The 21003-nt window shown below is 47.3% G+C and overlaps 12 protein-coding genes across 12 annotated transcripts; 6 read left to right on the top strand and 6 right to left on the bottom strand.

The window, feature by feature from the left end:
- Positions 1–34: 34 nt before the first annotated feature.
- Positions 35–1768, top strand: TFC8 (transcription factor TFIIIC subunit TFC8; the record flags this gene model as incomplete). Its single annotated transcript, XM_022607683.1, has 1 exon — positions 35–1768. One exon carries the CDS (start codon positions 35–37, stop codon positions 1766–1768), a length of 1734 nt encoding a protein of 577 aa, XP_022464254.1.
- Positions 1769–1849: 81 nt separating this feature from the next.
- Positions 1850–4348, bottom strand: CHL1 (DNA helicase; the record flags this gene model as incomplete). The annotated part of the gene is made up of 1 exon (XM_022607682.1): positions 1850–4348. The coding sequence occupies one exon, from the start codon at positions 4346–4348 to the stop codon at positions 1850–1852; it is 2499 nt and encodes an 832-aa protein (XP_022464253.1).
- Positions 4349–5554: 1206 nt separating this feature from the next.
- Positions 5555–6478, top strand: CIP1 (Cip1p; the record flags this gene model as incomplete). The annotated part of the gene is made up of 1 exon (XM_022607681.1): positions 5555–6478. One exon carries the CDS (start codon positions 5555–5557, stop codon positions 6476–6478), a length of 924 nt encoding a protein of 307 aa, XP_022464252.1.
- Positions 6479–6622: 144 nt separating this feature from the next.
- MRPS16 (mitochondrial 37S ribosomal protein bS16m) lies at positions 6623–6970 on the bottom strand (the record flags this gene model as incomplete). Its single annotated transcript, XM_022607680.1, has 1 exon — positions 6623–6970. One exon carries the CDS (start codon positions 6968–6970, stop codon positions 6623–6625), a length of 348 nt encoding a protein of 115 aa, XP_022464251.1.
- Positions 6971–7769: 799 nt separating this feature from the next.
- On the top strand, positions 7770–11471 carry RRP12 (mRNA-binding protein RRP12; the record flags this gene model as incomplete). Its single annotated transcript, XM_022607679.1, has 1 exon — positions 7770–11471. The coding sequence occupies one exon, from the start codon at positions 7770–7772 to the stop codon at positions 11469–11471; it is 3702 nt and encodes a 1233-aa protein (XP_022464250.1).
- Positions 11472–11548: 77 nt separating this feature from the next.
- On the bottom strand, positions 11549–12616 carry TAF3 (Taf3p; the record flags this gene model as incomplete). The annotated part of the gene is made up of 1 exon (XM_022607678.1): positions 11549–12616. The coding sequence occupies one exon, from the start codon at positions 12614–12616 to the stop codon at positions 11549–11551; it is 1068 nt and encodes a 355-aa protein (XP_022464249.1).
- Positions 12617–12813: 197 nt separating this feature from the next.
- On the top strand, positions 12814–13377 carry RET3 (coatomer subunit zeta; the record flags this gene model as incomplete). Its single annotated transcript, XM_022607677.1, has 1 exon — positions 12814–13377. One exon carries the CDS (start codon positions 12814–12816, stop codon positions 13375–13377), a length of 564 nt encoding a protein of 187 aa, XP_022464248.1.
- A 56-nt stretch (positions 13378–13433) lies between these two features.
- KNAG0D02520 (putative Xaa-Pro dipeptidase) lies at positions 13434–14939 on the bottom strand (the record flags this gene model as incomplete). Its single annotated transcript, XM_022607676.1, has 1 exon — positions 13434–14939. The coding sequence occupies one exon, from the start codon at positions 14937–14939 to the stop codon at positions 13434–13436; it is 1506 nt and encodes a 501-aa protein (XP_022464247.1).
- A 180-nt stretch (positions 14940–15119) lies between these two features.
- SAD1 (mRNA splicing protein SAD1) lies at positions 15120–16379 on the top strand (the record flags this gene model as incomplete). The annotated part of the gene is made up of 1 exon (XM_022607673.1): positions 15120–16379. One exon carries the CDS (start codon positions 15120–15122, stop codon positions 16377–16379), a length of 1260 nt encoding a protein of 419 aa, XP_022464246.1.
- Positions 16380–16445: 66 nt separating this feature from the next.
- Positions 16446–17366, bottom strand: RPN11 (proteasome regulatory particle lid subunit RPN11; the record flags this gene model as incomplete). Its single annotated transcript, XM_022607672.1, has 1 exon — positions 16446–17366. The coding sequence occupies one exon, from the start codon at positions 17364–17366 to the stop codon at positions 16446–16448; it is 921 nt and encodes a 306-aa protein (XP_022464245.1).
- A 196-nt stretch (positions 17367–17562) lies between these two features.
- Positions 17563–18003, top strand: YPI1 (type 1 protein phosphatase-activating protein YPI1; the record flags this gene model as incomplete). Its single annotated transcript, XM_022607671.1, has 1 exon — positions 17563–18003. The coding sequence occupies one exon, from the start codon at positions 17563–17565 to the stop codon at positions 18001–18003; it is 441 nt and encodes a 146-aa protein (XP_022464244.1).
- Positions 18004–18149: 146 nt separating this feature from the next.
- On the bottom strand, positions 18150–20837 carry NIC96 (linker nucleoporin NIC96; the record flags this gene model as incomplete). Its single annotated transcript, XM_022607670.1, has 1 exon — positions 18150–20837. The coding sequence occupies one exon, from the start codon at positions 20835–20837 to the stop codon at positions 18150–18152; it is 2688 nt and encodes an 895-aa protein (XP_022464243.1).
- Positions 20838–21003: the final 166 nt, after the last annotated feature.

Below are 21003 nucleotides of genomic sequence, written 5' to 3'. Positions count from 1 at the left end.
ACATAGAACGACACGTAAAGTCGTCAAGCTAATAATGAAATTGCTGAGGGATTTGGTGTTGCAGAGGAGAGAACTACAGGATTTTTATGATGGCCTTCACTGGTGCTCTGATGGAACCCTGTTTTTTGACACTATTCCTGAGGTTAGTGTTGGCACTCCCCTTTACAATAAGGAAATGAATACGCATTCAAAGGACCTGTTTCATGTCCAAAGTATTCCATTCGAGGTTGATACGAATAACAAACTTGAACATCAAGTGAATAGTATCAATACTCTGCTAAACTCTCAGCCAGCGTCCTTTGTCAGGAGCTGTAAACCCTGCCCGGTCGACCCCACTATAATGGCTGTTCTAACAAACAACGGTAATGTTCTTCTGTTCAAAAACGACAAGTTGCTTTCGAACTTGGATGATCCTAACTCTACCATAGAACAGAGAACGTATCATTGTTTTGAATGGTGCCCGAACAAACTATCAATCGCCGTGGGAAATGAGACAAATGAACTCGTTTTATTTACGCTGGGCAACGACGGTTCCCAGTCTTCTAAGAATATTACATTAGGCTCTGTCAGTCAATTACCACAATGGGTTGTTCATATACGTTGGAGTGATCATGGTATGATCTGCGCTGCTTCTGATAACGGTGTTCACTTCGTGGATGGGTCCACAATGGCTGCCGATGAGATTTTACCACCAGCAAGATTCAAAATAGTAAACATTGATATTGTACACGAATTTGCAATAATAGCGACATATGGTGCCGTCTATAAAGTTAATTTGAAAACAAAAGATACCAAAATGTTTAGAGTAGACCCATTACAAGAATTCCACATAATACCATTGTTACGAACCAGAGAGGTTGTATTCTTATCTAACAGCTCTTCCTGTAAGTTAAACTTGGATCAAGCTGGCGAATTACTTTCTGAAGACATCATCTTTCCAAACCTAGAGAGGAAACTGAAAAAGTGGAACGAAGTCTGGAATCCATTGAAAAAATACAAGTCAACGCTATTTATTCATGGTGTTGCCCTATCACCCGACGGGTATTCTGTTGCCATTCTCTACGATATTGACCGGGATACTCTGAAGTACAAGATCCAATCGGAATTCCAATATAAGGTATCCTTCTTTCCGTTATACGATAATTGGGAACTATCAAATAAGGCGTCAGGGTTGGCGTGGTATCAAACGTATCACATCTACAATAAGCAACTTCCCGTTACAGAAGATAGTGCTGAGGTACCCACTCTTGACACAAGCGAGGGTCTCAATTTGTATCTTAACGATATCATGAATCACAATTCCATGATTTACCGACTTTTCAACAATTTGATAACAACGGAGGTCCAAACTATTGATTTATTTTACAGATTGGTATTCGAATACGGCAGAGATAACATCACTAAAATAGACAATCTACTGGACCAGGCATGCTTGGCATCTTTGGCTAAAGTACTTGGTGAGAATCCAACCTTCTTACCATCCCAGCACCCCATTCCATTTAAAGGTGAGTTCATAGAACAGGTCTTTCTTTTCGGAAGTGAAAATGAAAATCTTACAGAAATTGAGTCACAAGATGGAAATACATGGAGACGTTGTTCGGTGACGTTACTACCCTTGATCACCACACGCGTAAAGGTCTGCCCTGTAACAAAACATAGAATAATAGACATTAACAAAGATTTGTTGAATGAATACGGTTGGTTTACAAGAACTTTGTTGGAATATTTCAACGAGAAGAGTGTTTATACTGGGAGCAAGTTGTTGTGAACTTGACCCATGTAATTTATTGTACAAATAGCACGTTAAAATTTGTATCTATAAACTGTAATATTAACTGGAGAGGTAACATTATTTTTCCTTCTCTGTGAAAAACCTTGTGGTTTCAGTAATCACGCCATCGAGGGATGTTTGAGGTTGGATTCTTCTTCTCACCCACAAGGATAGTTTCCCTCTGATGGATTCATTGCTGTACCTGTTATCTAATAGATAAATATTGGCGTAGTCATTCATATGTCGAATGGCCCTACCAACACTTTGATTCACAGCTTTCATGCATATATTTTCAATGAAATCCTTCGTTGCCTGCTTCGTGTCACCGCCACGCTTCTTAACCTTTTCCTGTAAATGCAATTTTTTGATTTGTAGCTCCCCACTCGCCAGATTGGGGAATGGTAGGCCAGTCATAACCACCGCCCTACAAAGATTGTCCTGAAAGTTTATACCTTCCGAAAGTCGTCCACCGACAACAGCAAACAAAATGGCGCCCACTTTCGGATCTTGATTTGTGACCACGGTAGTGTAGTCATTCAATGGATCCTTCCCGTTTTTGGACTCGTAGAATATCTTCCTCGTCCTGTTCATTTCATCGAAAATACCATTTTCTTTCCACTGGTCAATGATATTCTGTAGGAACTGGTAGCTTGGGAAGAAGCCAACGATACCGCCGCTTAGGGGGACTGTTTTTGACAACTTTTTATAGAAGGAAAACAACTGTATATTGATCAGTGTGTTGTTCCCTCTGTTTGCAAAAGTAAACTCCAGTCCTGGTTCGTTAATCACGAACGTTTCGACGTTGGCATCAGGAACAATATGATTACATTGAAATATGCTGATTTCCTCCTTCGGTACGAGGGGGAACAAATTCTCTGTCAGGTCAGAAATTGGTTCCATGGTGCCACCCGCCAAGAAGACACACCTTGCATCTTCGATGATTGACTCAAATTGTTTACTGGGTTCTAGCAACATGTACTCCATGGAGGGCCCAGTCTCAAAAAAGAACTGACCTTCGCTTGCCGGGTTGGTCAAGCATGTAAGGAACGAGACCACTTTAAAGAGCAATGGCTGGGAGGAAGTTGTTGGCCCTGGTTTATCCGTTGGCGAGTCATCGGCAGTCTTTTTATCTAATGCTTTGATATATGTATCAATCTTGTAGGCCACTTTTGAGACACGAATGTACTTGATCAATCTATGGATGTTGAGGATATCGGCATTGGAGTCACCTAATATATCATTTGCGTCAACTTTTTGTCCTGGTTTTTTGAAATTAGACTTGATATATTGGGAGATTGTAGATATCAGCTTCAATAGTTTCAACAGATTGACCCGGTTCCCTGGGTTTAATCTGAGTTTGAATTTCTGTAAGTAGTGACGGATACCGTTTTCACAGGTGATTAAGTCATCCAAAGTAACTTTTGCCGAATGAATACTATTGACTGTGTCAACCAAATTATGAGCTTCATCGATGATCACGATACTGTCCTTTAAATCAATCCCCATGATATCCCGCGTTGATTCGGACAACAGGTACTGGTACGGTAGAGTTATCACTTCCATCCCCGGGAGTGTGTCCCGAGATGCATAATATGGACAGACTCGTAAGTGTTGCCCTGTTTCTACAAGGTTTTCAATGTCATGAACGGACTCAAAGAGTTTATCCTTGAAGAAAGTGGTATCTTTTGAGTAATGCCATTCTGTGGTGTTCTGATAGTAGGGACACCCCTTGGGTGAATGTCTAACCTCATAACATGCATCATTTATTGCTTCCAAAGTACCCCATTTTGTCACTTCCGGGTTAATACAGAGTTGCTTCTTTGATGCTAGTGGGAGGAATTTCACTCTCTCGTTGGGGACACTGTCCGGGAATGAGGACGGGAACTTTGGTAACTGTAACTGTGATGCAAATTGGTTCAATTGTGAATGTGTTCTGGAGGCGAAAAAGATTTTGACAGGGTTCACTGAAGCGGTAGCAAAGGGGTTGTTGTCTTGTGGATTCTTATTACCGTGAGAGGCGTCGATTTTCGCCAGTAAATGAGCGACCTCCTTGTTGAGCTGTAAATTTTTATCATCCTGCGAGGACTCTGGACCGTCTTCCTCGTACGGTTTGGGTAAGTAATCCTCCTCTTCAATCTTCACTGCGACGTGTTTTAGTTTCCTAGTCTTCGTGGGCCTCTCCAGGTGTTTAGCAGATGGTGTGTCACCCTGTTTCCCTATTATATCAAGATGCCTTTCGAACTCGTCCAAAAGACCAAGTTTATCCTGCAATTGTTTTTTCTGAAACGTTTCCTTAACCCACTCGGGCTCATCCTCTGAGTCAGAATCAGAGTTCTCACCGCCCACATTATCACCACAACTTAAAAGTTTCAGTTTATTATCTCTTAGCCAAGATAGGGAAGCACAGATCAACGAGAGAGTTTTCCCCGTGCCCGTTGGAGATTCAAGTATCCCAATTTTTTTCCTTTGAACGTTTGCGTTCGTACTCGCAGTAGAACTCAACACATCATAGATGCACTGCATCAATTCCACTTGAATATCATACGGCTCAAACGGGTGATGAAACATCCCCGCCATCTGTCTACAAGCAACACAAGTTTGGGCAGTGGCGTGGTTTGGAACAGTACCGTGCAACTCCTCAAGAAGCAACACGACACACAGAAACACAGGCACCATCAACTATAGCAAGATGGAAGAAAGTCTAGGTAGCAATAATAAAAAAAAATTAATAATAAGAGGTAAAAAAAGAGCATAGAGGTGAACCAGCTACAAAATCGAAGAAGCTTGAAAGAACCATTACATTTCCAGAATTGGGAAAATCAAAGAAGAAACCGAGCACGTTGGGCTTCTAAAAAATGGTCCGACAATATTTCCAGCTGTCTTCTTGAATATATTATTATTAATATTACTATTTTTATTATTATTATTATTATTCTTGCAGCTTTTCTAGCGACATGTAGCAGCAGAGAGGGCGCACGTAGAACATTTCTGGACTTGTGGGGTGGTGGAAGAGGGGAGGGGGACACCGCACCCTCATTAAGGGGCGTGGGATGATAATCAGAATAATACTTGTTCGAAGAGTACAACAAAACAAAGCCCAAAAAAAGTGGAGCAAGAGTGGGGAGCGCTTGCTTGTTGTAAAGCGAAGACCGCGCCGGAGGGAGGGACAAGGGACGGGCTCGTATGCGTTACTTGCAGCTGCTGTCTGCTGTCTGCTGGGTACTGGAGGAACGGGAAGATATCACCATTCCTCTTTTGGGAATACTCGTCACCAGTTTTCATTTCTTTTTCAGGAAAGAGCGTCCTGCAGCCGATTCTGTGAGATTTCAGCAGTTTCCCGAAACGGGTCGGAATGTGCGCTCTCGTAATACAAAAAATTTGGCGTGAGATTTTTGGTTCTCCCAGAAGAAGAAGAAGAAGACGAAGATGCGAGATATATTAGCCGTTTGACTTCTGTCACTGCAGTTTCGCGTCAGTTGTGGAAGGGCTCCCTGTGAACCAGCGCCCCTTTCTTTCGCTCGCTTTCTTTGTTGGGTGTGTCTTTTTCTCTTTCTCTTTGGTTTTCCCATTCTCTGCTGCTTACTTAATAACGCAGAGATTGCTCGGTTCGGAGTAGTCCTTTGAATGAATTTTTTTCCCTCTCTGTCCACCTGTTTGCGCGTCTTTTGGTTCCTTCCGGTCGTTTTTGGTCGTATTACGTGAATCCCCCTTTTTTCCCGAAGCTCAACTTACAGAGATACATATATCAAAGCACTACCTATCAGATATCTTTCGCTGACAAAAATGAAGAAATTCCCAAGTGCTGAGACCACAGGATCCAGTACCAAACAGAGTATGATAGATTTGCTACAGCAACAATATTTTGAGCCATCGCAACAATTGGTGGACCCTCGGTTGTCCATTGGTATGGTGACACCCGTGAGCAACGGTGCTAGCTCACTGGCTTCCCTCATGGGGGCCCCCACCGGTCCTTACTTTGCCAGAGATGGCGACGTGAACAATGGTAGCACCACTTCATTGGCGAGTTCCATAAATTCAGATTTTGGTGAGTCCGCTTACTCGCGGATGACAAACTTTAACGGTGCATCAGGTGCCACGACCTCCTTCACTCCACAATTCACGAAATTGGTCAACGAGATATACCAACTGGTATGCTCGGACCCACAGGTTACTCCATTCGATAACTGCAACCCGCCATCTGGTGTGTTGGACAAAGTCGCCAAGATTTCTTTACAACAGGCTGAACAAAGAGAGATACAGATTGGCTATGAAAGGTCGAACTACTTGATGACTTTGGTGAGACACCATTTGCTCAGCGAGGTGAAGAAGGAGCAGTACCTGGTCCGGAACTGTTCCGCTTCCTCGATAAGTGGACCAAACGTGGCTCCAAAGCAGTTCACAGACTTGCTTGGGAACACGGCAAATATAAGACCCAGAAGCGATACATTGGAGAGGATACAGAATTTACAATCGTACCAAAGCGTGGTAAATAACGGTCAATTCGTAATGACGCCGAACGAACCTGATAACGGGTTTGGGGGGCAACAAACACAACTGGGTAGTAGCATAAATTTGGCCAATTGGAACAACTCAGGGCCGGCTCAAATGCCACTGTTCAATAGACCGGCAAGCAGGACATCCTCGCCGCTATCCGGTAGAGTCATGCACCCTACGGCCCAGTTCAACAAAAAATCAAACCTCAAGTAGGTTCCAGAGGAGTAATGCCGCCCCGCCCAAACTTATAATATTACTGTAATCATTAATTCTGCTAGTACCATTTTCTTTTTAGTATATACAAGAACACCAATACATAAATATCCAAATTGTGTATCGAACATTTCCCAACTTTCATCACTCCATCAGCTCTTTAAGCGGACTTACCACTTTACTCGTTCTAACTTTGCTAGAGGCCCAATCTTCCCTTGGAAGTATCCCACCCTTGATGAACAACCTTGTGACAATATCACTCGGCTGAGCACCCACACCGATCCAGTACTTCGCCCTCGTAAAATCAAGATTCACCTCCTTGATGGGAACAGCACTATTACTCACTCGTTTTGGTGTTGGGTTGTAAGTGCCGAGGACTTCAATCGGACGAGAGTCTCTCGCCTTGTGCGACTGTGTGACTACGATATTGTACAGAGGATTGTTCCGGCGGCCAAACCTCGCCAGTCTTATGCGCACTAGTCCACACGTCATCCGGGAGGTATCTGCACTGCAACCTTATGAGAATTCCACCTACGTGATTGATGTACATCTTCAGTATACTGTAGCAACCCGTGGGAGAACTGTTTAAAATACAAAAATGACGAGATGTCTGTCCGTCACAAAAAGATGTCACGTGGAGGAGCGTGAATACCGTGTAGAAGGCGTACAGTTGTAGTCTCCCAGCTTGTAGCATCCATTACAGCTTGCTCAAATTTTAAATATGCAATTGTCTGTTGACTCACGAGCATTGTTGTTTATCCTTTGATCTGGTATCTTAATTTTTTGATACTCACACGCTTTTACTCCAGTAAAAGAAGGCAATCACAAGTAGATATACAGGGTTGGTATGACTACAACTTGTCGGGGTACCTTTATTAAGACTAGTGCATACACTTTAGATTATAGATCGGACCTCAGTCTCGAGTAGATACCGAAAGTCCGCAAACTAGACTGGCCGATCCTACGTGTTCAAACTAAGAATGTACAAATGTTCTCACTTTCAAGATTGACAAGGGCCTAAACTTGTAAGAGATTATCTCAGCTGAAGTGGAGTTGTCACCTAATAACATTTGCGCTACGCCAACAGATGTCACACCACTGGTACTATGCACCTTTTACTGCTAATAATCGGGAAATTCGAGAAAGAAAATGAGATTTTGAAAAAAGAGAGAAAATTTTTTTCTTCATAATAAAAAATTATTCAAACTCATCTCATCGCTTCATATATTAGAAACTGTCGCTTGGATTACTTGATTGAATACAAATACAACCGCCAAAGAAGCTTTGCACAATGGATGCAGATCAAGTGGCAAAGTTCTTGGAACTGGATGAGAAATTGTCTAAAGTGCGTTCTCAGGCCACGTCCAAATTGCTGAATCAGAAAACCATTGCAATTACTCTAGTCGCAGTTGAAGAAAACATATCAAACTTTGACACCAATGAACCTGGCAAGAACCTCATTAACTACTTGATTGCATTTTTGTCCCTATTGGACACTGCCACGGATGCAGAGGGCAATATTCAAAATTACGAAGTTGCAACCTCAGCAGTGTATCTGTTAGACATTTTACTTCACTACACGCCAAATCAACTGTTGAGGTCGAAGTTTATTGACATCTTGACCAAAGTTGCACCATACGTCGTTATAGATACAGAGGAACATTCCATGCTTATCAGATCTGCCATTGGATGTTTGGAAGCGTTGCTGGTTGCCCAGGATGCACAAGCCTGGAATAACACGCACAACTTGGCGATTACCCCACGAAGAGCTTTGCAAGGTCTTTTGGAGCTGTCGTTGGATCACAGACCTAAGATCAGAAAGAGAGCCTTGGAGTCGATTTCTGTGATACTATCATCTCCACCTGCAGCGCCCACCTCGGAACACGTCGCCTCTTTAGGGATTGCAGATTTTGTAATGGCATCTTGGCAAACGGCGATTAATGAATTGAGCCAAATGGGGAAAAAGAAGAAGAAGAATCAGCAACAGGATGAGGACGCGCTAAGTAACGATGTCATCAAACTGAACAAACTAATTAACACAGTTGTCTCGACGGGCCAATGGCCCTCGAAGTATATGGAACCACTGTGCGATTACCTATTGGAGATAATCAAGTCATCAAATCAATATTTAGTGGCGTCCACATTTCAATGTTTCGAAAATTTGTTCCAATCTATCGCCGATTTCTCAACAAAGGCATCTGAGGCGAAATATTTGCTAATTTTGGACACCATATTTTCGATGAAACCTGCCAATTCTGATACACATTTGGCTTCTGCGTGGATGGCTGTCATTGTTAAAGCCATGTCAACGTATGCATCTATACAGCCCCTCAACTGTTTCGAGAGGTTACCCAAAGTATTTGAGGTTTTCGCGGCCTACCTCCAAAGTGATTCCAAGGAGATTGCATATAGTGCATCCCAAAGTTTAATTGGGATATTAACAGAATCTGTCAAAGACGAGCTTCTGTTAAGAAAATACGAACGCGTTCAAAAAGTTGATAAGATCGTTGGTCAATTGTCCAAGCGTTTCGTAGACTTCCTCTCTGTTAGATACGCCAATTCCGCCAACGAGGTGCTACAAGTCATTGCTGTAGCCTACCAGAAATTTGGGTACAAATCCGCCAAAAGTATTGTTGATCCACTTGTGATTGTTGATAAATGGAGGAACAACGAGAAGCACGCGCATTATATGGAATTGCAAGGGGGTATTGAACTGGTAGTGGGATCTGCTATTACTGCAATGGGCCCCGATGTTGTCCTTCGTATTCTACCCTTGAATTTGACGAACAACCAACAACCTGGTAGAGCTTGGCTGCTGCCCCTGTTAAGGGACTACACCAAACACGCGAAGCTATCAACCTTCGTCACTGAGTTGACCCCAGTGATCAAGTCATTCACTGAAAAAATTGCCCCAATTGCGGATACCGAATCAATCCAATTGAAGATCTTTCAAACTATTTTGGATCAACTGTGGTCCACTTTACCTCATTTTACCGAGTTACCAAGTGACCTAAGAACTGCGTTCACCGATGAGTTTGCGCAGGAGCTGTGCTCTTTGATGTACAGCAACGTCGAACTAAGGACAACCATCTGTCATTCGTTGAAGGTACTCGTCGAGTCCAATCTGGCGTACACGCAAAACTCGTTGGAGGCGCCTCTTCTTCTGCAAGAGGTCTTCCCAGTGGAGGAGACTGTCAAAAATCTGGAATATTTGACCTCGAAAGCTGTCAACTTACTTGCAGTTTTATTCAACGTCTATACTCAAACGGCTCCAAACACGAGAGGTTACATCTTGGAGACCATCGAGTCCCTTTTGAAGATTACTACTCCCGTTGACTTGGAGAAGACATTCAACAATGTGTGTACCCTTTTGAAGGATGCCATGGAGAAGGAGGCCAAGCTGAGCGGGTCAAATCGGTCCGGGACGCAGTTGACATCCACTCTGTTGGATATCATCATCACGATGGTGAAGTACTTGCCTGAGACCAGCTACGCCGCTCTATTCTCTATCTTTGACATCACGATTAAGTCCACGAATACGTTGGTTCAAAAGAGGGCGTACAGAATTATCAACAAACTATCTGAATTGGACCCCGGGTCCACGTCTATCCTGGAGCACATCCGGTCGATTAAAGATACCATGGTGAGCAATGCTGAGACGGTGCAGACTGCGTCGCGTTCCGCGCGGTTGACTGCGATCAAGACGCTGATCAAGCTGTTGCCACTTGACCAGTTGGATTTCATCGTGAAGATTGTTGCCGAGGTGATCCTGTCGACGAAGGATGTCAACGAGAAGACAAGGGAGGCAGCTTTTGATATCTTGCTTTTGATGGGCCACAAGATGCAGGAACAAGGCGGTGTGATCCGGATGGTGAACGAGAACGGGCTGGAGGACATGCAGCCATCGAGTGTTGGCGAGTTTTTCAAGATCATATCTGTCGGGCTGATCGGTGAATCGCAACATATGGTGAGCAGTACGATCACAGCTTTTGCGTGTTTACTGTTTGAGTTCAAGGAATCGCTTCCTGGGGATATCATTTTGGAAGTGTACGACACGATCGAGTTGTATTTGACGTCGAACTCGAGAGAGATTGTTAAGAGTGCGATTGGGTTTACAAAGGTGTGTGTTTTGGGGCTCCCCGTTGAGATGATGCGTTCCAAGATCCCAGGGTTGCTTGTGAACTTGCTGCGGTGGTCGAACGAGCACACGGGGCACTTCAAGCAGAGGGTGAAGCACATCATTGAGCGGTTGATTAGGCGGTTCGGGTACGACTTCATTGCGGAACACTTCCCCGAGTCTGACATGAAGCTGCTAGCGAACATCCGGAAGATCCGTAATAGAAGCAAGCGCGAGACTGGTGCTGATTCTGAGATCCTGCTCCCTGATGTAGCGAAGGGACCCAAGTTTATGTCTGCGTTTGACGAGGCCATTTACGATTCTGCATCGGATACAGAGGATCGTGGCGACGCTGAGCAAGAAACCGCGGGCAAGGGTAAGCGCCAAGCGTCGCAGAAATACATTGTGGAGAAGTCTGGGGACAATCCGCTTGATTTGTTGGATTCCGAGACTCTTGCGCATATCTCTACGACGAGACCCAAGAAATTCCAGAAGGGCAAGAAGGGCACCATTAGTGACGATATGTTCAATTTCGATGCAGAGGGCAAGCTTGTGATGAAGGGTGCCCCTGCTGCTGGTGCGCGCGGCCAAAGTCAAAACCGTGACGACGGCGAGGAGGACCCACTGAAGTCTGTGACGAATGGTATCAATGCGTACTTGGAGGCTGTTAAGCAGGGCCCCGTTCGTGGTCAGAAGAACAAGTTGAAATTCAAGAACCGTGCGGGTCAGGATGCCGAGTCGCAAGGCTTTAGCGACGACGAGGACAACCGGAAGACGCTCGGTGCGAAACCCCAGGGGAACAGAGTCGGCAAGAAACAAGGCGGTAGGCAAGGTGGTAAGCAAGGTGGTAAGTTCAAGTCGAGGCGGAAGTTGTGAGAAATTGATGATGATATTATCTATATGTATGTAGGTGAGGGGAGACACACAGAGAGAGGGAAAGGCGTGGTTGATGCTTATGGGTAAGACTGGTCAAAATCTATAGACTGTCTTCTCTGGAAGGTGTTATCCATGTCCTCCATCTCTGTGAACTGTAAATTATTTTCGTTACTGTTAGTGTTGTTGTGCATTTGTGAGTGCCGCTCTGTGTCGCTATCGCTGTTCTGGTCGTTCTCATAGGAGAGTGTAACGTTTTCGAGCCTGGAGTCCTGCATCATTGTTGGCAGTTTCGATGCGAGTGCGAGCACATGATGCGCCGGTACGTCCACGTCTGCAGGGACGTATTCGTTCTGCGTGCTCGCTTGAATCGTGTGCCCTGCGCCACTCGGTACTCGTGCTGCAAGTACAGAGTGTCTCCACCCGTTGATCCCCGGGAGCTGTGCCGCGGCCTCCGGGAGTTCTACCTGTGCATTTCTCGTCCTCGTGGTAGCAGTCGTCCCGGCTCTGGCCCTTGCTCTCGTCCACGCTGCCAATTTCTGCCTCGTGACGAGCAGTCTGAGCCAGTCGTCCGTGTCCCCAGATTGTATGAGTTCTTCCACTAGTTCGTTCTCCCTGCGCACGTTATCATCCTCCTGTGCTGTCGCGGCAGCCGCGGCCGCGGTATCCAGGGCTCTATTGGGTCCCACGGTGAATGCCGTCTTGAGCGTGTTTGTCTGCGTCTGGTCCGCCCCAGTGGAACTCCTCAGCAGCTCAATGGGCGGTGCTGCCACTACCCTCGCATCCGCAGCAATACCACCGTCACTTTCAGCGCCACACCACTCACGGAACTGTTCCCAGGGCCCCGGTCCTTGCCCCAATGCATGTGGGTTCTCCCCATACACGTCCAACACGTCCCCACCTCGCACGACGTGCAGGTTGGCGAGCGCCAGCGAGACATCCTGCAATGCAATATCGTCTAGCTCACCACCGCACCGCGCCTGTGCGAGCCTCCGCACCTCGTCGACGAGCAACTCGAGGAACCGCACGTACAGGTCCGCGACGGTGTCCACTGTCGACGGCTTTGCCCTGTCGAATCCGACCGCCTTGAGCAACTGCAACACGGCCACCCGCAGCAGCCCGAAATGGAACTCCCCGCTCGCAGTCATACCGTGCTGGACACCAACCAGCAGCAGCTACAACCAGCAGCCCACAACTCGTCACTCGCCGTCTTCAACGGACTGGTCATCGCCAACTCAAACATCGCGAAAACCGGGTGACGACGACGACTAAGAACAACTTCAACATATCAACTACTACTACTACTATTACAATTACTACACCTACAGGACGCCAACACGCCAAGATGAGCTCGCTGTACTGCATTGAGGCGGTGCTGATACTGGACCAGAAGGGGAACAGGGTGTATGCGAACTACTTTGCGCCACCGCACGTCCAGGACGGTGAGGAGTCTCTAGCTGGGTCTCTCAAGAGGCAGCGGGAGTTTGAGTTGGAGTTCGCTCGGCGGACGGCGAAGAGCGAGGGCGACTTGCAGATGTTCTCTGGGAGTCTTGTACGGTTCAAACGGTTTACCGATGTTGTCGTGGTAGTGGTAGGGCACGCCTCTGCGAACGAGGTGCTCGTGGACGTTGTGTTCGAGGGGATCGCAGGTGCGCTGGAGTTGCTCTTGGACAGCGGTGGTGTTGATATGCGTGTCGTGCAGGACAAGTTTGACCTCGTGTGTCTGCTGGTCGATGAGGCCGTCGATAACGGGATTGTCCTTGAGACGGACCCGGCGACCATCGCCGCGCGCGTGACAAGACCGCCCACCACGGACCCACAGGTCTCCCTGGACTTGGACAAGGGTTTGTTGGGGGCCTGGGGGTTCGCAAAGTCAAAACTGCAGGAGAGACTCCAGCAAGGCCGTTAGATACTTGCTTGCATTTAACTTTACTTATATACACGATGTAGTAAGTACCAGATCTTCTACGCTGACCCGTTGGCTACGATCTGTTCGATCTCCTCGGGGTTCGAGGTGATCCCAGTAAGGTTCTCGTGACCCTCCTTCGTGATCAGCACGTCGTCCTCGATCCGAACACCGCCGACGCGCATGTACCGCTCTACAACGGTGAAGTCCACGAGTTGGGCACGTTCAGGGAACGGCCGCACAAACTCGTCCAGCAGGTGTTCGTTGAAGTAACACCCTGGTTCATTCGTCACTACCATCCCCGTTTGCAACGTGCGTCTCAACCGTAGGTTCTTGAACAGTGGGTCCGTGTCCTCGTAGTTCGCGTGGCCACCAACGTCGTGCACATCGAGCCCGAGCAAGTGGCCCAGCCCATGTGGGTAGAACCCACAGGATACACGGGACTCCAACAATTGCTCCTCAGTGTGTCCCGCACGGAGAACACCCATCTTCAACAGGTGTTTGATCAGCACGCGGTGCGACAACAGGTGTAACTCTTCCCAGGAGGCCCCAGGGGACATTAGCGCCATCGTCTGGGTCTGCATGTCTAGGACAGCGTCGTACACTGCCCGGTGCTCCCGTGTAAACCGGCCCGTTAGGGGGAAACACCGCGTCACATCAGAAGTGTAGTTGCGCCACTCGCAACCGGCATCCACAAGGACAGAATCCTTCCCAGCAAGTTCCTGGTTGTTCGTCACGTAGTGCAGAGTTCCACATGCGGAACCGGACCCGCAGATCGGGTCGTATCCGGACCCCTTCGCACCCTGGCGGTGCGAGTGGTACCGGAACTCGGCCTCCAATTGCAACTCGTTCTGCTCAATGGGTAACGCGGACATCACAGAGTAATGGCAGTAGTCCGTCATTTTGGAGATGTGCCTCAAAGTCTCGATCTCGTACTCGTCCTTGATCAGCCGCGCCTCATCCATCGCATCGAAGAACTCGTTCGACCCAGCGGCAATTCGACCCCGTTGGTCACCAATCACACAGCCAAGCACATCAAAATCAGTAGTAAACAGCTCCAATCCAGATGCGTCCCGTTCTAACATCTTGGGTAACTCAGACACGTACATCACGTCGTCGACATCGTACCGCTCCATACACTCCTTGGGCGTCGCTGGTAGCCCGCTCCAAACGACACTCTCCTCGTCGACATCAGGGATAAACAGCACAAGCCGTTCCTGAGCCCCGTCAAAGAATATTACAGACCCCGGGATGTCGCACCCAGACAGGTAGTAGAAGTACCGCTCCTGCCGGAACGGCTTCTGCCCATCGCAGTACTTCACGGGCTCCACCACGTTCCCAGCAAGGACAAACCCAACGGGCGTATCCCGCTCGGCCATCTTGCTCTTCACAACACGATTGTGCTCCTTCGCAGGATACTTGTTCTCAACAAAGTACTGTGGAGCCTTGTAAGACACCTCAGAGGGGCCCTTGCCCTTCCCCAACACCTTCGACTTCTGCAGCGCCAAATACGTCGCCACACCAGCAGCAGCACCCAATAGCGGACCCTTGATCGCCTCACTCATCGCTCAATGGTTTCAACGGAGTTCCTCCGACAGAGAATGTGTCAAGTGTCAAGTTCACGCTGTTGTTGTCGCCGTCTTCTTTCTATATTCAGAAATATATTTTGTTCAGTTCCGTTGCTTCACGGTGAAGGTCATCGCGTTGATGTTGTTGCAGTTGGTGTTTGTGCTGTGGGTCCAGCGATGCCGGCGGTGAAACGGGCGGCAAGTACGAACTCTGTTGATGTGCCAGTGAAAAGATTGGATGCGGGCACCATTCGCAAGTACATCGATCTCAGGAAGTTAGATTTCGATCAAGTGAAGAGGTGTTCCGTGAAGTGCACACCGCTGGAGGTGTACTGCTGCCTGCAATGCGGGAAGTTTTTGCAGGGGAGGGGCGCACGGTCGCCCTGCTTTCTCCATGCGGTTAACAATTCACGGCACAGCATGTTCATGAACCTACGGGACGCGAAAGTGTATGAGCTCCCCTTGAACAGAGAGGTCGATACCGCGCGGGACACGCTGCTGCAACGGTTGCAATTGGCGTTGCAGCCGCAGTTTGAGAGTGATAGATTGCAGGCGTTTCCTCAGAACTGCACGGATCTCGTTGCAGGGAAGCAGTACACGAACGGGTTCGTCGGTATCACTGGGAAGCCACAACTTGTGAACTATATTGTGATCTTGCTCGCACATATCACACCCGTGAGAGACAATCTCTTGCTGTGTAAGCAGCAAGAGGGTACACTGGTGGGGCAAGTTACACAATTCGTGCAGAGACTTTGGTCCACCACTCTGCTCAGGGGACACGTCTCTCCGGAGGAATGGGTCAGTTACCTGCAGGTACATTCGAGAGATTGGTTGGACGTCACGGACCCGAAACTGGCATTCAACTGGCTGATCAACCAATTGATCAAGTCCCCGTTGCAGGATACTTTGGCCAGCGCGTGTCGCGGAGAAATTGAGGTCAAGCAGACTAGCAGAGTGGTCCCCTTTTGGAACGTTACGCTGGACTTACCCACATCATCGGCCACGATCTTCAAAGACGGGAGAGAAGTCAACGATCTACCGCAGATCCAGCTATCCACGTTGTTGCAGAACAAATTCGACAGCGACACAGCGCCTTACATGTTCCGTTCCCTTCCGGAACACCTCATCGTTTACTACAACAGACACTCTGGTGCAAGATTGCCCTTCCCCGTACGGGACAGGAACCAAACAATGGTGGATTTCCCGCTCACGGTAGAGTTCCCGGGGAACCACCGATACAGACTTCAGGGGAACCTGATCAACGACGTCGTCAGGTCCTCGGACATTGCAACGGACGATACAAACCACTGGAAACTACAACTGCTCAACACGAATAACGATCAATGGTACGAGATTGACGGCCCCCTTGTGACGGCCAGAGAACAAGAACTCCTGTTCTTGAAGGAGACATACTTGCAAGTATGGCGTAGGGTTTGAGTGTGAGCCCGTGACGGCACCGTGTACATAACACTTACATAATATATGGTCGTCGCTGGCCGCTATTCATTTAATTGCGACTGCGTTGACACTGGAGGTCAATATCGAGACAATGTTATCATCCAGCGCGGTCTCCGCGGTCTCCGCCAAGTGCTTCTTGGGATCCTGTCTCCCGACGTACCGGGTCTTGAGTTGATCCTCCGTCAGCTCTTTCTCCTCCTCTATTCTCTTCGAGTACTGCTCTGCTATCTCCACCATTCTCCTCGTCGCGGCAAGGTTCTTCTCCTCCTTCGCCTCGTAGTCGTACATCTTCAACCCGGACTGCCATTGCTCCTTGTGCACGTTCATCAGCATTTTAACCTCCGCCGGCGTCTGCATGTAGTCTATATTTAGGGAGTAATAGTGCCTATTGAGCCCATGAATCAGAGCTTGGATGTTCGCCTTGTTCATCAGACCGGCGTTCGACGTGGTCTGTCTGGGTTCCTGGTTGTTGATCAAAGCTGTAGTGTCGATCAGTCTGAAGGCGTCGATGACAACTTTACCCTTCACGGACTGAATTGGGTCCACCACAACAGCGACGGCCCTGCTGTTCAGCTGCTCAAAGGACTTCTGAGTGTTCACATCCACGGAAGACAGCCAGCAACCGAACCCAGGATGCGAATGGTACCACCCAACAACCATCTGGTCCCTGCCTGTCTGCTTCAACATATCCATCATCTTCGCTTGGAACACATCGTCCACAGCCTCGACAGAGACACCGGTCCCGGACTGCGGCATGGCAAACACATCCACTACCTGGATCGTGTACTCATCTATGAACTCACCCAGCATCAGTCCCATGACTTCCATCGGCACACCGGCACGCCCGTGCTTCAGCATCTTCAGTAGAGCAATCGACGAGATCCAAACGGTCTCCTTCGTGTCGTCCTTCTCCGCATCGACGGCTCCAACCTTCCCGTTCATCATCAGCCGCTGTAGTCTCTCCATCGCGCCGTTGCTCCTTTGTTCGTTGCCCACTGTTCGCCACTGAAACCACTCGCCTCTTAAAGAACCTCGAACTGTTCAAATTTAAATATATTTCAAATTTTCGATCAAATCTTGAAGAAGGGGAGGCCCAGAAGGTGGTGTTACTGGCATCTTGGGGAGCATCGTAGTCGGAACAGCTCTCCACTTGTCTGTGATAATGGACCGTCCGGCAGAGACAGTACAGGGGTCGCAGACGGAGACCGTTGTGCGCCCCGTTTTGAAGTTACGCGCTGATCAGAAGGCAAAACAGGAGCAGAAGAGCGGGTCTACTGCGGCACGGCACAACGTCAAATGGGAGCAGGACGTTGTAGATAACGAGCACCTCGACAGGAAGAAGACGAAGATATGCTGTATTTACCACCCTCAGGACGAGGACGAGTGTGTCGGGCACAATCACGAGGAGCATGAGCACGAGGAGGGGTCAAGTTCCTCCGATTCTTCAAGTGAGTCCGACAACGATGAGGGGTTGAACAAGAACCAGAGGAGGCAGCGCCGGATTGCTCGTAGGAAGGAGAAGTTGCAAGCTGCGGATGCAGAGCCCAACGCTTACGAAGTACAACCGGATTACAAGCATATTCAGATTCAAAGGCGTTTGTAGTTAAAAGTGGTAAGTTGAGGCGGAGGGGGATGGGAGTAGGGAGGATCGATCGAATGGTCATGGTTCCCTGTCCCAGTACATAACTTATATACACATGGGATGGTTCAAGTTCAAATTTTTTGTTCTTCTGTCGTTTGTTGCGGTCGTTATAGTGCGACGTCGAGCGCAATAAGAGTGCTATACGTTTCCCTCGGCATCTTGTATTGAATCATACCGGCATATACCATCAGGTTTTTGGCAACTGTCTTGAGAGCTGATATCTGTTGGTCCTTCACTGTTGTCTGATAAACACTGCTGCGCAGCAACCGAATCTCTTTAGAAATACTGGTCATGCTCATCACAAGCAAGTTGGGCACGCATTTTATCACATTGGGGTTCAAAGAGTTGAAATCTTCAGCCCTCTTTCTGATAGAGGCATCGTCTTTGAGTGGCAACAGCTCTAAAGAGGCAAGCTCCTGTAATGTGATCTGCCATTGCTGCGAGATAAACAGTTTCCTGATCTTCACAAGCTGCAAAAGCAGCAAACACGTCTCTTGGTTCTTGTTGGAAATCAGTTGTGAGATTTCGACGTTGCCCAAATAAATGTCGATCAACCTCTCAGCTAGCAAGATTGGATTCGACTCGCTTGTGTCGTCGTTCCAGAATAAGTTCTCAGACAGATCAGAGTTGCTCAAAACGTCACTCAATAGCCCGTTGATCAGCGTGATAACAATGTCGTACTCCTCTGATAGTTGATACAGCAGCAAGCTATCATATATTCTGCCATCCTCTTCAGCCCTGTGAGCAGCTTGTTCAGTAATCGTTCTAAGATACTCCTTCTCGTTATTCAGATGGAGTAACGGTTGTCTCTCTTCAATGACCCCGGGGATTCTCGACCCGTCTCTGTTAATTTTACCCAACAGTATACTGAACTCTTTGGTTTCCAAGACTAGCTCTCTCAAAGCTTCGTGGCATAATTCAATCTCTGTTGGAGTCTCCACTAATCCGATCAAAATCAAATATTCGGTAGCAATCCTTGGATCGGAAAACTTGAACGATCTTGTGTAAGACGCAATGACCTTCGCATAATTGAGCTGCGTAGCGTTCGTTTCAGCGTTGATACTCACGAATTTAAATCGTTCGCCCGTGGATGGATTTACGCTTGGTTGGTCGGTACTTATTCTCAGTAGTTTCTGGTTTGCCAGCTCGATGGCCAAGTGTACAGCGTCTATTTCATTGATTGAATATGCGTATTCAACTGCCAACTCAAATAACCCACTCAGAATCAAAATTTGTAGATAAGAGTTTTTGAATTTGGAGGGTCCATGGGACAAGATAATGCTTTGGAAATCCTCTAGTGTGTATCTTTCATAAACCGGGTCATTGGGGTCCACACACTCCTCCTTAATAAGCATGAAGTGCATCCATAGCCAGTCTTCCATGTATAGAGTGACAGCAGAAATATTCTTCCTTGTCAAATCGCACCTACCAATAATTTTGTAAACAGCCATTCTAAAGGGATCTCCGTTGAGCGAGTTTTTAATGTGTTGGTTGTATTCTGTATGCAGCCTGGTCGAGAATTCCACAGGCAACTTATTGTCTTTGGATTGGATGTAAGCCTTGAAGTAACCCAAAAAGGACTGTTCGACCTTCTTGAAGCTCGACTTGTTGCTAACAGCGACTTCCAACGCTTCCTCGTTCAACCCTGCCCTCAGTAGGTAGAAAATAAGCGCCCAAACTGGCACATTGTTAACTATAGTTAGGTTGGCGATCTTCCAGGTATTGTCAGCAAGGTTCTTCAAAGTTGAATCAATAAATGACTTCATCTTATTGATATTAGTTGGTAATCCCTCATCCATTTTCTTTTCATACATGGAAGCGACGAGTTCCAGAAATTGAGACTGTAAAGTGTGCTTCGAGTTGTTGATAATCTCAGCGTTAGTGTTCTTCATTTTACTCTTGTCGGCAATTTCTAAAATCCTCCAGCTTTGAAGCAATTGAATGTTTTTATTATCGCCAGAACTATTCAACAGACGGATAAATTCCTGGTGTAATGGAAATTTGGCGCGTGCCTGTCTTGCGTTGTTGAACCTGTGAATAACTTCTCCGTATCCCTCAAACTTCGCTCTGACCATGTGATGTTCGTTGACGTTAAATTTAGGTAAGTTATCATCATCGCTTAGAATCCGGGCAATGTTGTTGGGGGTGGTATTATTTTTGAGAGAGCCATTGGCATTCCACAATTTTTTGAGGGAGGGCGGTTGAGCATCAACCGAGGACGTGTGATTCTGAAGTTCCCCCTTCGAGTTCTGGTTGATAAGTATACCGAAGTTTTCTCTCACAACTTTCTTCCTCTGTTCCCAGTCTAGGTTCAAATTAGATGTGACAAAAGTGTCGAAATCTTTAGCAGCATTCGATAACACTAACTCAATGGAGGTCAAAATGTTTTCGTCCTTCTTCAATTTCAAATAACTATCAATCTCCGTAGTAGAAGCCGAGGCTTTCCCGTCTCTTTCACGTGCCCCACCCAAAGAGCTGCCATTCTGTCCGACGCGTTGTAGATTCTGCAACGAAGTGTCGACATCATCAAATGCCAGTCCACTACCAGCCAACAAGTAATGCGCCTTCGTGTGATCACGGTTCGCAGCAACGTGGGTGTGTGCCCTCATTTCTTTGGTACGTCTGTTGATCTCATTGATTGAGAGTTGAATAGATCCCAATTCAGATGACGTTGTGGGTAGAGTCCCAGAAGATTCGATCAGATCACTGAAGAGTTTTGAAGTTGAAGCCCCCTTGGACTCCTGTTCGTCCTCCCTCTTCGCAATTGGGTTACTGCCCAGTGCAGAGCCGCTCATTGGTGGTATCCCTTCACTCGAGAACTGTTGGGATGATCGCAAAGGTCGCAGTTGGACGCTTTCAAATTTTTTTTTCTTTTCTTCATTATGTGAATTGCAAAACACTTGCAAGTAAAGAATATGGATTGTGGATAGATATATATATGGATATGTATGTACGTAGGTT

Source organism: Huiozyma naganishii, chromosome 4, assembly GCF_000348985.1.
Source record: "Huiozyma naganishii CBS 8797 chromosome 4, complete genome".
Lineage (NCBI taxonomy): Eukaryota > Fungi > Ascomycota > Saccharomycetes > Saccharomycetales > Saccharomycetaceae > Huiozyma > Huiozyma naganishii.
Note: the sequence above shows the minus strand (reverse complement) of the source record. Positions and strands in the feature narration are given on the sequence as shown.